General features: G+C 45.3%; 1 protein-coding gene across 2 annotated transcripts in view; it reads left to right on the top strand.

The window, feature by feature from the left end:
• The window catches only part of IRF8 (interferon regulatory factor 8), a 23,963-nt gene that overhangs the window by 6,290 nt on the left and 5,827 nt on the right, over nucleotides 1-11,846 (top strand). The window contains exons 3-6 of one of the 2 annotated variants that reach the window (XM_011370261.2): nucleotides 2,859-3,042; nucleotides 5,777-5,865; nucleotides 7,204-7,309; nucleotides 8,429-8,476. In XM_011370261.2, the coding sequence (XP_011368563.1) occupies nucleotides 2,859-3,042; nucleotides 5,777-5,865; nucleotides 7,204-7,309; nucleotides 8,429-8,476 (427 nt within the window). Of the gene's footprint in view, nucleotides 1-2,858; nucleotides 3,043-5,776; nucleotides 5,866-7,203; nucleotides 7,310-8,425; nucleotides 8,477-11,846 lie in introns of both variants that reach the window. The other variant, XM_011370260.2, reaches the window with a different exon arrangement.

Genomic DNA, 11,846 nt, shown 5'->3' with positions numbered 1-11,846 from the left:
GGGAGGGAAGCATGGGTGCCCACCCAGAGCTGGGCAGCCACTGGGAGGGTGACAGACTGGGCTGGTGAAATACAGATGGGGAGAACCCATCTGGTGCTTCCCTGAGTTGTGCTCACTCACTCCATCCTCTGAGGGGCGTATCTCTGCACTGCCGACCAAACGTGTTTTTGCCATTGGAGGAAGTCAATAGGTAGGCCTTGGTTAGATACCTCTTTTTCTGTCTTAGTAAATGGATTGTAAGAAGCCACTTATACAAGAGAATCCTTCATTGTTCGCAGGAGTCGTTCTGAGGTCAGCTTCATGGTGTAGACCAGAGGTAGCTGGGAGATTGCACCATTAGCTCATTTTGTACCACCTCCGAGGATACTGATGAGGCCCTGACATCAGCTCATATTTATGTTTTTAAAAAGTATTTTGCCTCCTTTTCATAAGGTTGGGGGAGAAAATCGAGTTAACGGAGGGTTATAATTCATTGATTGCTCTCTCATTGACCAGGCATTGTGATAGGCCTAAATGAATTAGAACTTACTTAGTAGCACAGATATTTCAAATTCAGTAGGCCTTCGAGGAAAAAAAAATAGCATTTGATTTTTAAAACACAAGATGAGAGAATAATGTTAAATTAGGAAGAATTTACGGTCCTGGGTTTACTGCTGGCTGCTGATGAGTGCAGAGTACCTTGTGGACAGGAGGCATGGGGTGTGGTAGGGACTGAATAGCTATATTGCCTGTTGTTGGTGGGGCTCGGAATCACTCTGTTCTGTCTGGGGTTAGGTCTAGAGTCTGGAGAGATCACCCAGCTAAGCTGATATTTTAGAGCCGGCCAGGGGAAACAGGGTACCTGATGCCAGCCCAGGGCATTTCCTGCCCACTGGCCCTGCTTTGCTTTATGATGTCCTGGCTTTCTTCATGGGGTTAGTGTGAGCCTTGAAGAAACCAGTAACTATGACAGTAGGCTGGGCAGTTCTGGATAAATACCAGCTGGTCCTAACATTGCCCGCAGATCCATGCTCTTCAAAGTCCACTTGTAAAATGGATTAACTCAGTGGTTCTCAAACAGGTGTGTGTATGTAGCACGATTTTACCTCCTTGGAGGACACTTGACGATCTCTAGAGAGACATTTTTGATTGTCACAATGGGGGTGGGGGTGCTATAGGCATCTAGTGGGTGGAGGCCAGGGCTGCAGCTAGATATCCAACCACACGCAGAATGATCCAACCCCAAATGTCAATAGTATTGAGGTGGAGACACTTTTATTTATTCATTCATTCATTCATTCATTCATTCATTCATTTATTGGCACTTTGATTTAATGTAATAAAAATTTTTAATTACTGTTCAGTGTGTACATGGTTTGCACTCACATTTCTCTGAAAAAAATAAATTTATGCATGGCCTATGATGCAGTTAATAAATGATTGAAAAAAATATTGAAAAGGATTGAAAGCCATTTACTCTGAAACATTCGTTAAGGGGAGTTTTGCGTATATGTCGGAAAAGGAAATGACTGCTCAAGCTCATTAACAGGAGTTTTCTACAGTTTCTTTACCTCAGACAGAGATGCTAAATCTGAGCTCTGGGCAATAAAAGAGGAGGGAGCTGTAAGTGAGCTGTGAGGTCTTGTCTTTTAAGAGGAAAATACCCCAAACTTCTTTAAATGGAGCTGTGACTCATAGGGGCCTTTTGGAGTTTCTGGAAGTGTGGCTTCCTAAGTCATAATCACTGGAGGGCTGGCTAAAGATGCAGGTTCACAGACCTAACCCACACCGACGAATGAGAGGGGCAGGCCCAGGAATCTGCATTTCACGAGCTTTCCAGGGGATTGGCATTAAACTTGAGAACACTTGCCTTAGTGGAAATCCACCGGGTTGGAAGTCGGAACAGTTGGCTTTTAATCCCAGACTGGGTCATATTGGGGAAATTATCTCTTGGAATTGCATTTTTCTGAGTGGGGCTTGAGAATTCCCTGTAGATCTAGTATTATTTTAGGTTGGAAGATGTGTCTGATTTTGCTTAACGCCAAAGGTTATTTTCACCTGATAGTAGTGACCTCCTAATTGATGTGTCCCGTATTCCAATTTTGAACTTAAAACTATGCCGGTTCACATGTTTAACTTTTAAAAATATCTTCATAGCTATTTTGTAAGTATCAATTTGTACTTCTTAATCCCTCCCCCTGCCCCATTTTTAAAAAATACTGCCCCATTCTACGTTTTGACTTTAAGTTCCGAGTTTTGAGTCTCTCGTCCTAGTTTAGAGTCTAAGGTTTGGAGAGGTCAGAAAACAGAGCCATGAAAAAAACAACAGAGAGGAAAAACATTTCATTGCATTTTAAGCAGTGCCCAGGGGAGGTGGGGGGCAGGTTAGAATAAATGCCAAAATGCAAAACAAAATTTCTATTAAAAGTAGCAAGGCAGTAGATGACCACACTCCGAATTTTTGCAAATGTTTAGCTAAATTTTTATGCTAGGGGCTGATTAAAAAAAAAATTGTTCTTTGTTTTGAACATTCTAGTGAAACCATGTGAGACTTCCTCTTTGTATTACTTGACCTCAGGCTCCTCCTGGCTCTCTGGTCCTGGGAAGGATTTGTGTCGGGGAGGAGCCTTGGGCTTGGGTTCCAATTCCAGCTCAACTGGGTGATCTTGGGGGACCCCTTCTTGGCCTGGACCTTTTCAGATCTGTCTAAGAAAGGAGTCTGATTGAGGTGTCTGAGCTTTAAAAGTTTCTTGAATGAGAGCTGGTGACCAAAAATGACTTTTAGGATGGTGAGAATGTGCTAGTCCTGACCTGGGCTGTGGGAGTCCGCTGTCGAGGGGCTGGCTGTGTGTTTCATGTGCTGCTTTCTCTTTCTTTAGGCCTGGGCAGTTTTTAAAGGGAAATTTAAGGAAGGTGACAAAGCTGAACCAGCCACGTGGAAAACAAGGCTACGCTGTGCTTTGAACAAGAGTCCGGATTTTGAGGAAGTAACAGACCGGTCCCAGCTGGACATTTCTGAGCCATACAAAGTTTACCGCATCGTCCCCGAGGAAGAGCAAAAATGTAACTATCCTTGATGGGCACTCAGCCTGATGGGGGCTGACTGGCTTGCAGCTTCCTGTAGGAGAGCCTGGGCCTGGGGTCGAAGCCGCCGCCCACAGGATCTGGGTCGGGTGGTTTTAGCTAAACAAAACAGTTCTCTCCTTTGTATAGGCAGATATGGAGCTCTCTTTCCGCTGACCTCACCCACCATCTGCTGCTGACCAAGTGGCAGCTTCCAGTTGAGTGAGAGGCAGCCCTGATGGGAGGAAAGGGCGGGGAGATTGGGTGGCAGCCTGCTCTGCTGCTCACTGTCAGACCAGGAACGTGTTGTAAGACCTCGCTGGGGCTCAGTGATGAGATTGGATAGGAGCAGGGATCCGCTGACAGTGTGGAAGGAATTCCTCTTGTTTTCTGGCTACTCTCAGAGGAGGCTGGGGAAGATCAGGTAGACAAAAGGGATGGCTGATTAAAGTAGAGGGTAAGGTTCTTGAATGAATTTGTGGATGATAGCATTGTTGGTTTCATTACTGGAGATAGGATATGACTCAGTATATCGTTAGATCGTGCTCATTGTGTGGGAACGCGGGATGTGATAATTCCTGAAGTCTCTTCCAGCTCTAAAATCCTAGGAGAGCATTTGTGAAGAGTTTAGGCAGGGATAGCAACGAAATGCTGCACAGGCCTCAGGCTCGATTCCTGTGCTCTGGTCAGACCTCACTAATCAATCAGGATATATGGAGCTCAGATCTGGCCTTAGAATCTTTTCAAAGTAGTGTGCTGTGCAGCTGCTCTGAATCAGAGCTGGTCCATGAGATAAAATCTAATTGCCATCTCTGGTTTAAAACATTCTTTTAACACATTGATTTTCTTAGCCATTCGATGTGGCAATTAGAATATTGACCTGACAACCCTTATCTTCTTATAGGTCCATTAGTTGCCTGAAAGAAATAGAACCCCCCAAAACTGCTTAGGACTGTGCAGAAATTCTGAGTTTGAGCTCTCCACTGTGGCAAGGTTGAAAATATTGATGTATAATTTTTAAAAAGTAAAAATTGTGACCCTAACAAATATATGATGAGCTTGAGTCAGAGAGTTATTTGACTCATTGACTAGGGAGCTAGGGGAATGACAAAGGTTGTTTGACAAAACATGACACGGGTATACGTGGTCAGTGAAGGACAGAAGGCTGAGCCGAACTGACGAGTGTCCGATCTGGCAATACAACAGTAGTTTGGGGGTTATCATTTCTACTGGTCATTTGTAGCTTAATCGCCTGTAAATTAACACCTGCCGTTACTGAGTCTGAAGCCTATTTGATAGTCAATAATACTAAGTAAAAAAAACTGACCTTGCTCTGGAGAATCAGATGATCCTTAGGGGAGACCTTTGAGAATTCAGCAGTCCTCAACCTTTTTGGCACCAGGGACTGGTGCTCCTATGAGAATCTAATGCCTGATGACCTGAGGTGGAGCTGAGGCGGTGATGCTGGCTCTGGGGAGCGGCTGCAAATACAGATAAAGCTTTGCTTGCTTGCCGGCTGTTCACCTCCTACTGTGTGTCCTGGTTCCTAACAGGCCACGGACTGGTACCAGTCCATGACCCGGGGGTTGGGGACCCCTGTCTTAGATGATCCTCTGGAGTGGTTTTCAGAGACCAGTTATCTTTCTGCTTTATTTACTAGTTTTGAATACTTTTTTCGTCATCATAAAGTAAATTGTGATTTGAAGGAATAGAGTTTTTCTTAGTCCTTCACCCCCAGGATTAGCCAAGCTTGAACTGACAGGTGACCCTAACTTGTTTATAGCATGGGGCACAGCCAGCATCACCTGCAAGGGTAGATGTTAAACAAGCAGGTTCTCAGGGGGCATAGAAATGTTACATTTGCATAATGCCTACATGGACCATTCTCCTCTGTACTTCAGTGATTTGCAAGCTACGTTGGGGGTGCCCCACCTGCCCCCTACTTCCCCCATTAACAGCTTCTAAGTGAATTCTTGAATCTATCAAAATAGAATCAAAATTCAGTGAGGATGACATAATAGGTCAGTTCTATAGATCACTGAGACTAATGAATTCCAACAAACAGGTATTTGTTGTTTATAATACATCTCACACTGATAAACTTAATCAGGTGAGTTTCTGGATCGAAAAGAGGCATAAGAGTGGAGAAGAAACTAGACTGGTCCAGAGTGCTTGTTGTGGAATCACTCAAGCACCTGTAGTGGTTCCTGATGAAGATGGGTTCAAAATGGGCATGGGCGAGTCTTTGTGGTATGCCATGTGTGTGCATGGCATGTGTGTGTACAGATGCGTGCGTGTATATTTGGAAAGGCCAAAAAGAGATTTCCTGCCAATTGTTTTTTTTAAAAAAAGACTTCAACCTGCAAACACATTTTGCCAGGAAATCTTTGAGTGTCTTCAAATACCCCACCTTGTAAATTTAACCTCTGTTGGCTGGTAAATGCCTGGTGTAAAGGATATCTGATATGAATTCACTTGAGATCTCAGCACACAGAAGGAAGAGACCACAGTGTCCTCCAAGTGTTAGAAAGAACCACCACGTTCTCTCTTTTGACTTTACTGATCAGATGACTGAAGAAGCATGGGAAAAAATCTCTAGGCCTTTTCCAAACTTATTGACTATTATTTCTCTCAACTCAGTACTTAAAAAAAAGAAAACACACAGGTTATGGCCTCGATAATGGTTGTGATGCCTCATGGTCATATTTTGTCATGTTTGTCTGATTTTCCTTAGGCAAATTAGGCATGGCGACTCCTGGCTGTGTGAATGAAGTCACGGACATGGAGTGTGGGCGCTCTGAAATTGATGAGTTGATCAAGGAAGTAAGTAGGGGCAACATTTCCAGGGGTCTAGCCCTGACAGCAGAAGCCTCATGTGTTTTGGTGAGCATGTCTCCCAGCAAAAGTCACCTCCACCCTGACTGAGATGGAATACAAGGTCTAGGCCAATTAGCAGCCTTGGGAGGCTTGCCTCTGCTACCTAGTTAGCTCCTTCATCCTGAGGGCTGGGGCAGAGCTGTGTGCTCAGTGTCAGTGACGTTCCCTCAGGCTCTAGACTTCAGATTTAGACATTCTGAATGGCAGTCTTTTATAATGCATCCTGTATCCCCTTGCCTTCTTAGCAGGCTGCAGTGAACGGAATGTAAACTCTCCTTTCTGCTTGGGGTTGTACTTACGACATGATTATTTTGCAAGTTCTCATGGCTGGTGGGCTGCCTACTCTCTTTTAATATGCAGCTTTTCATCTTTGTTGGGTTAGAAAGCCGTATAACCAAGCTTGTTTGAATTGTATGTAAGTCATACTTAATAGGCTATAAGTAAAGGATTAACAAAGTTTTAGGCAATGGGTTTTCGAATACCAATTTTAGCTATTTGGATGCCATTTCTTCTACCTTTAGCCTCTTAACTTTTTTTTTTCTTATGGCTCTTACAAGGCATAGCTAAAGTAATCATATAGCTCTTGCAGATGGTGGTGTGGGGGGCTATAGAAATTCTTCTTAATACTCATGTGGCAATGCTAATCTTAGGAGGAGCTCGGTGGTCCAACAATACAGATAACAAAATGTAACCTACCCTAAGCTGCCTGGCTTTTCTGCACATGGCAGCTGTTACGTTTCTGGGTGGTCTTTGGCAGCAGACTGAGTGAATTCCTGGCTTCATGTCTCTCCAGCAATGTCCTGTTTTCCGTATGAAGCTTTTCTGCTGACTCAGCTAAGGGAGTGAGATTATTGGATTGACACGCCAGGATCACAGGAAAAGCAGATTTTCAAAAACATTTCCTAACTGAATTTATCGACCTTGTTTGAAGAATGGGTCAGAGATGGAAAATCTAGACATGGCACATTGAATGAGATTTGCTAAAGCATGGCAGAGTTTGTTCAGTATCACTCACTGTTCATTGGTGTCCCAGAATTTTCAACAGGCAGTTCCATGCAAAAGCCAATAAACTTATTAGGGGCCGTGAAGAGGCTAATAATTTGGTCATGTGGTTTGATCACTAATTCCGCTGGATTTTCTTGGATTTTTCAAGATGCAAAGTAAAACTTCCCTTCTGTCTCATGAGATACAGACGACGATATGGTTTTAGTTGGGCAACACTGGGGTCCTGCTTTGGAAGCTCAGTGACTGCACTGCTCTTCTCTCTCGCCCCCAATGACACAGCCTTCTGTGGACGACTACATGGGGATGGTCAAAAGGAGCCCTTCCCCACCTGAGGCCTGCAGGAGTCAGCTCCTCCCAGACTGGTGGATGCAGCAGCCCAGCGCAGGTGAGGATGGGAGCCCAGAGCTGCTCCAAGTGGTGTGGGGGCTGGATTCGTTTGAATGGTTTCAGCCTTATAGCATCTGGGGGTGAGGGCGGGAATACTGCTATGATTCCTGTTTCACTGTAGGTAACTGAGCCCAGAGAGATGGCCTTCGAGGGCAGAGCCCAGCCATGCCCTTAGCCCCATTCGCACTGCCTCTCAGAAAGGTGCATGTGTCCACTCTCCCCTACGCTCCTGGGAAGGTCAGATTGGAGGGACGGTGGGAGCTTCTCCAAGACCAGGCGGAATTCGCGGCTCCGGGCCATGTTAGGTCTGTTAGGTCTGCCATCCGGTTTCTTAGGACATTAGGGACCCCTCTGATCCACTCATAACCCAAAGCGTTTGGGGAGCATGAGAGCTCAGGCCTAGATCTGAACCCCCAGTCAGGAAGTTGAGTATCTTATATGAGGCTCAGTTCACTCATCTAAAAAGCAGAGACACCAGTATCTGCCCCAGGGGGTCATGAGGCTAAATAAGGCATTCACCTGCTTATTAGTTTCTGATGACTCTGTGCTTGAAATGACCCCCTCTCCATAAATGTGAATGCCTTTGCTTCCTCCCTTGGCTTCTCTCCCACTGTCCCCTATAGGAGACCGGGAGGTGACAGCTGGCCTGGCGGGCCTCCAAGGTTGCCAGGGCGTGGAGTGGTGCCCGTCAGGGGCTCTCGGAGAGCGTCATCTCCCTGTGCTCGGCAGCTAGCTTGGGCATGGGCTCCCCTCTGAGACAAGCTCTGGATGGTGGTCACACAGTCCAGCGATATTTCGGGAGCGGGCCCTCGGGGGGGGAGGGAATTTTGGCCCCCCGTTTTCCCCTTGCCAATTGTTCGGAATTCCCCCGGCCCGGGGGAGTTTTCCCCCCGCTCCATGCTGGTTGGGTTGACGTCTGGTTTTCTGCGTTTATGAAACATGGGTCGCCACACTGAGAGGGAAAAACACCAAATTCAGCGGAAGCCTGTGGCAGGGCCTCAGGAGCACGCCATATGTGGCTTTTGAAGAAACTTTTGGAGAGGAGGAGAATTTGGCCTGGTTCTCCGCACACAACTGGGTCTGGCTGGGTCTGAATCTGCTTTTCTTTCTCCAGCAGGCTTGCCGCTGGTGACAGGATACACGGCCTACGACACGCACCATTCAGGTACGAGGTACCCTGGGCTGGGCAGGGGAGGGGGAGGGCACTCTTTGAAGACAAAGCTCAAACGACCTGTGTGGGTTCTCAAGGATCTGTGGACGAGCCACAGTCTGGTGTCAGAAGTTGGACACCTGATTCTTCCTTTTCACTGTTTGGTTTGGGAGCGAATAAGTGGCTGGCCTTTTTGAGTCTCTTCTTGGATTGGACCAACAAATAGATCCAAAGAGCTCTTTACAGACGTGATTTTATGTGGGAGAAATTGCTTGAGGACAGACACACTCAAGGCCCAGCTCTGCCCCTCTCATGTGACCCCAGGAAAAATAATTGGACCTCTCAGAGAGCCTCAGACCCCTTGTCTGTAATAGGAATAATAATAGCAACTACCTTGTGGAAGTGTTCTGGGGATTAAACATAGTGTTATTAAAACTTTTTGGTAGGGACATACTGGTCAATGAATGTCACCAGTGTCAATTTCTTTTACTCTCTTCCACACCCATGTTTACAACAATAATGATATTAATAACGATCATGGTGGTGACAGTGGTGGTGATGGTGATGATGGTGATGATAGTGGTTATCATGGTGATGGTGGTGATGGTGATAATAGTGATGATGAAAGTGGTGGTTGACATTAGTGAATGTTAACTGGGTCCAAGGTCATCGCTAGGACGTACATGGCCTCATCTCATTACCCTTTTGTAACACCTCTAGGTGGGTGCCATTATTCCCATTGTACTGGCTTAGAAACCCCTGGTCTCACAGTCTGTAGGGCTGGGGTATGGCCCCAGGCTGTCCTATCCATGCTCCTGCCCCCTGTGGACAGAAGACACCTGTGGGCCATCTCATTGTCTAATTACACTGGGGACTTGGACCATGCTCCTTCCAGTGGCCCCTGAAACTTACATTCAGGCTCATTGATGGCATCTTCAGAGCAAAGGAAGCCAGTGTCTTCTCCAACAGCTGCTGGGTTCTATGAGAAGGGAACAGCCTGACTCATCAAGATGGACCACAGAACGTTAGGGCTGGGGATCCGAGACCTCTGGTGTAGAGGAGGAAACAGGGCTCAGAGAGAAGTGTCTTGACCAAGGCCCTCAAGGGACGGGTGTTTTTTGGGGTAGTGGAGGCAGGTTCTCACCCAGGCAAGAAAATTATAAAGCTCTTATCATTGCACAGCAGCCCTTGGGGACTGTTATAACTCCGGCTTCACAGATGAGGAAACAGCCTTAGAAGTTAAATTGCTCATCCAAGGTCACACTGCTGGTAAGCAGGGTTGCCAGGTTCAAACCCAGGCACCTGGCTTCAAGCCTGTTTTCAGATTTACACTGGATAGCTGCCATGCTCACCAGAGGCCCAGCTCCCGGAGGCCCTGGGTCATGGGACTGGGCCTTTGACCTAGTTAGCTCTGGGCTGTGGCCCAGGGAGTCTGCTGACCAGTGCTTTCTGGGGACAAGAGAGTAGTCAGGCACTGGGCCGTGGCATCTGGGTGAGAAGACACGGTCTGAGGAGGAAGCTTTCTCAAGTTATTCCAGAGCTGTCTCAGCACGCAGCAAATAGAGCAACTTTCTGCCATAGCCTCGTGCAAAGAAAATACTACAACGTTCCTCTAGAAGTGATGGACTTTGGTACCTCTGTTCAGTTCACCCCTTGCCCCATGTAAAAAAGTTGATGTCGAGGGTCCCCAGTTCTTAACCCTGCAGGCTCGAGGTCATGTAGCGACTGGAATGGCAGGTGCAAGACAACAGGGAGCGGCAAAGTGGAGGGGCCGCGCCTCACGGGTTCGCTTGTGGTGGTTAGTGCCTTGTGGACTTGCAGACCCAGCCAGGCTTAATTTTCCCGTTTTTTTCTAGAGAAACCAGAGGTCTGGATTTTTAGGGGAAATCTTCCCATATAAAAAGGTAGCAGCAAGTCTGCATTAATAATAGCCCACTGTGCTGGTGGATGCAAACATGGCTGTGGCTGCTCATTTGTGCTCTCGACTGTATGTGTTTGAAATGATTGGGGTGAAAAGTGATGTTTGATTGGTGCTTAAGAACACAGATTTGGAGCTGCCTTCTGGGGAGGGAATGAGCAATAGTGCCATTGAGGGCAAGTACCTTAACCTGTCTATGTCTTGGTTTCCTCACCTGGAAAATTTTTAATATTTTTTTATTTTTAATTATAGTTGACCTACAATATATTAGTTTCAGGTATACAACATAGTGATTAGACATTTATATACCTTACAAAGAGCCCATCTGACACCGTGCATAGTTATTATAATATTATTGACTATATTCTTTGTTATACTTTTCATTCCCATAACTATTTTGTAACTACCAATTTGTGCTTCTTAATCCCTTCCCCTTTTCACCCATCTCTCCCCGCCTCCCATCCTGCAGCTATCAAAATGTTCTCTGTATCTATGAGTTTGTTTCTGTTTCGCTGGTTTGCTTATTTTGTTATTTAGATTCCATATGTAAGTGAAATCATATGGCATTTGTCTTTCTCTGTCTGACTTAGTCCTCTCAGTACAATACCCTCTAGGTCCATCCGTATTTTTGTAGATGGCAAGATTTTATTCTTTTTCATGGCCGAGTAATATTCCATTGTATATACGTATCACCCTTCTTTATTCATTCATCTATTGATGGACACCCAGGTGGTCTCCATATCTTGGCTATTGTAAAAATGCTGCAATGAATATATGGATTCACAAGTCCCTTCGAAGTAGTGTTTCGGGTTTCTTTGTATAAATATCCAGAAGTGGGATAACTGAGTCCTTCTTTGTCTCTTGGCATAGCCTTTGTTTTAAAGTCTGTTTTGTCTGGCATAAGTAGCGCTACCCCAGTTTTTTTGTTTGTTTCTATTTTCATGAAATGTCTTTTTCATCAAGTGTCTTTTTCATCCTTTTACTTTCAGTCTACGTGTGTCTTTCAATCTGAAGTGAGTCTCTTGTAGGCAGAAAATGTAAAGGTCTTGTTTTCTTATCCATTCCGCCAGCCTATCTTTTGATTGGAGCATTTAATCCATTTACATTTAAAATAATTGTTGATATATATGTAGTTATTGCCATTTTATTATTCATATTTTTGATCTTTTTCTCTTTTCTTTTTCTTCTTAAAGAGGTCCCTCTAACATTTCCTTCCCTATCGGCTTGATGATGATGAAGTCCTTTAGCTTTTTCTTGTCTGGGAAGCTCTTTATCTGTCCTCTAATTCTAAATGATAGCTTTGCTTGTAGAGGAATCTTGGTTGCAGGTCCTTGCTTTTCATCACTTTGAATATTTCTTGCCAATTAAAAATGGGTATAATTATTAATAGTCTCTATCTCATATGGTCATTGTGAGGATGAAATGTGCTAATAGGCCATAAGCACTTGGCGACAGCATTTGGGACAT

Source organism: Pteropus vampyrus, unplaced genomic scaffold (assembly GCF_000151845.1).
Source record: "Pteropus vampyrus isolate Shadow unplaced genomic scaffold, Pvam_2.0 Scaffold166, whole genome shotgun sequence".
NCBI classification, from domain to species: domain Eukaryota; kingdom Metazoa; phylum Chordata; class Mammalia; order Chiroptera; family Pteropodidae; genus Pteropus; species Pteropus vampyrus.
The sequence above is the reverse complement of the archived record's forward strand: the minus strand, read 5'-3'. Positions and strand labels throughout refer to the sequence as shown.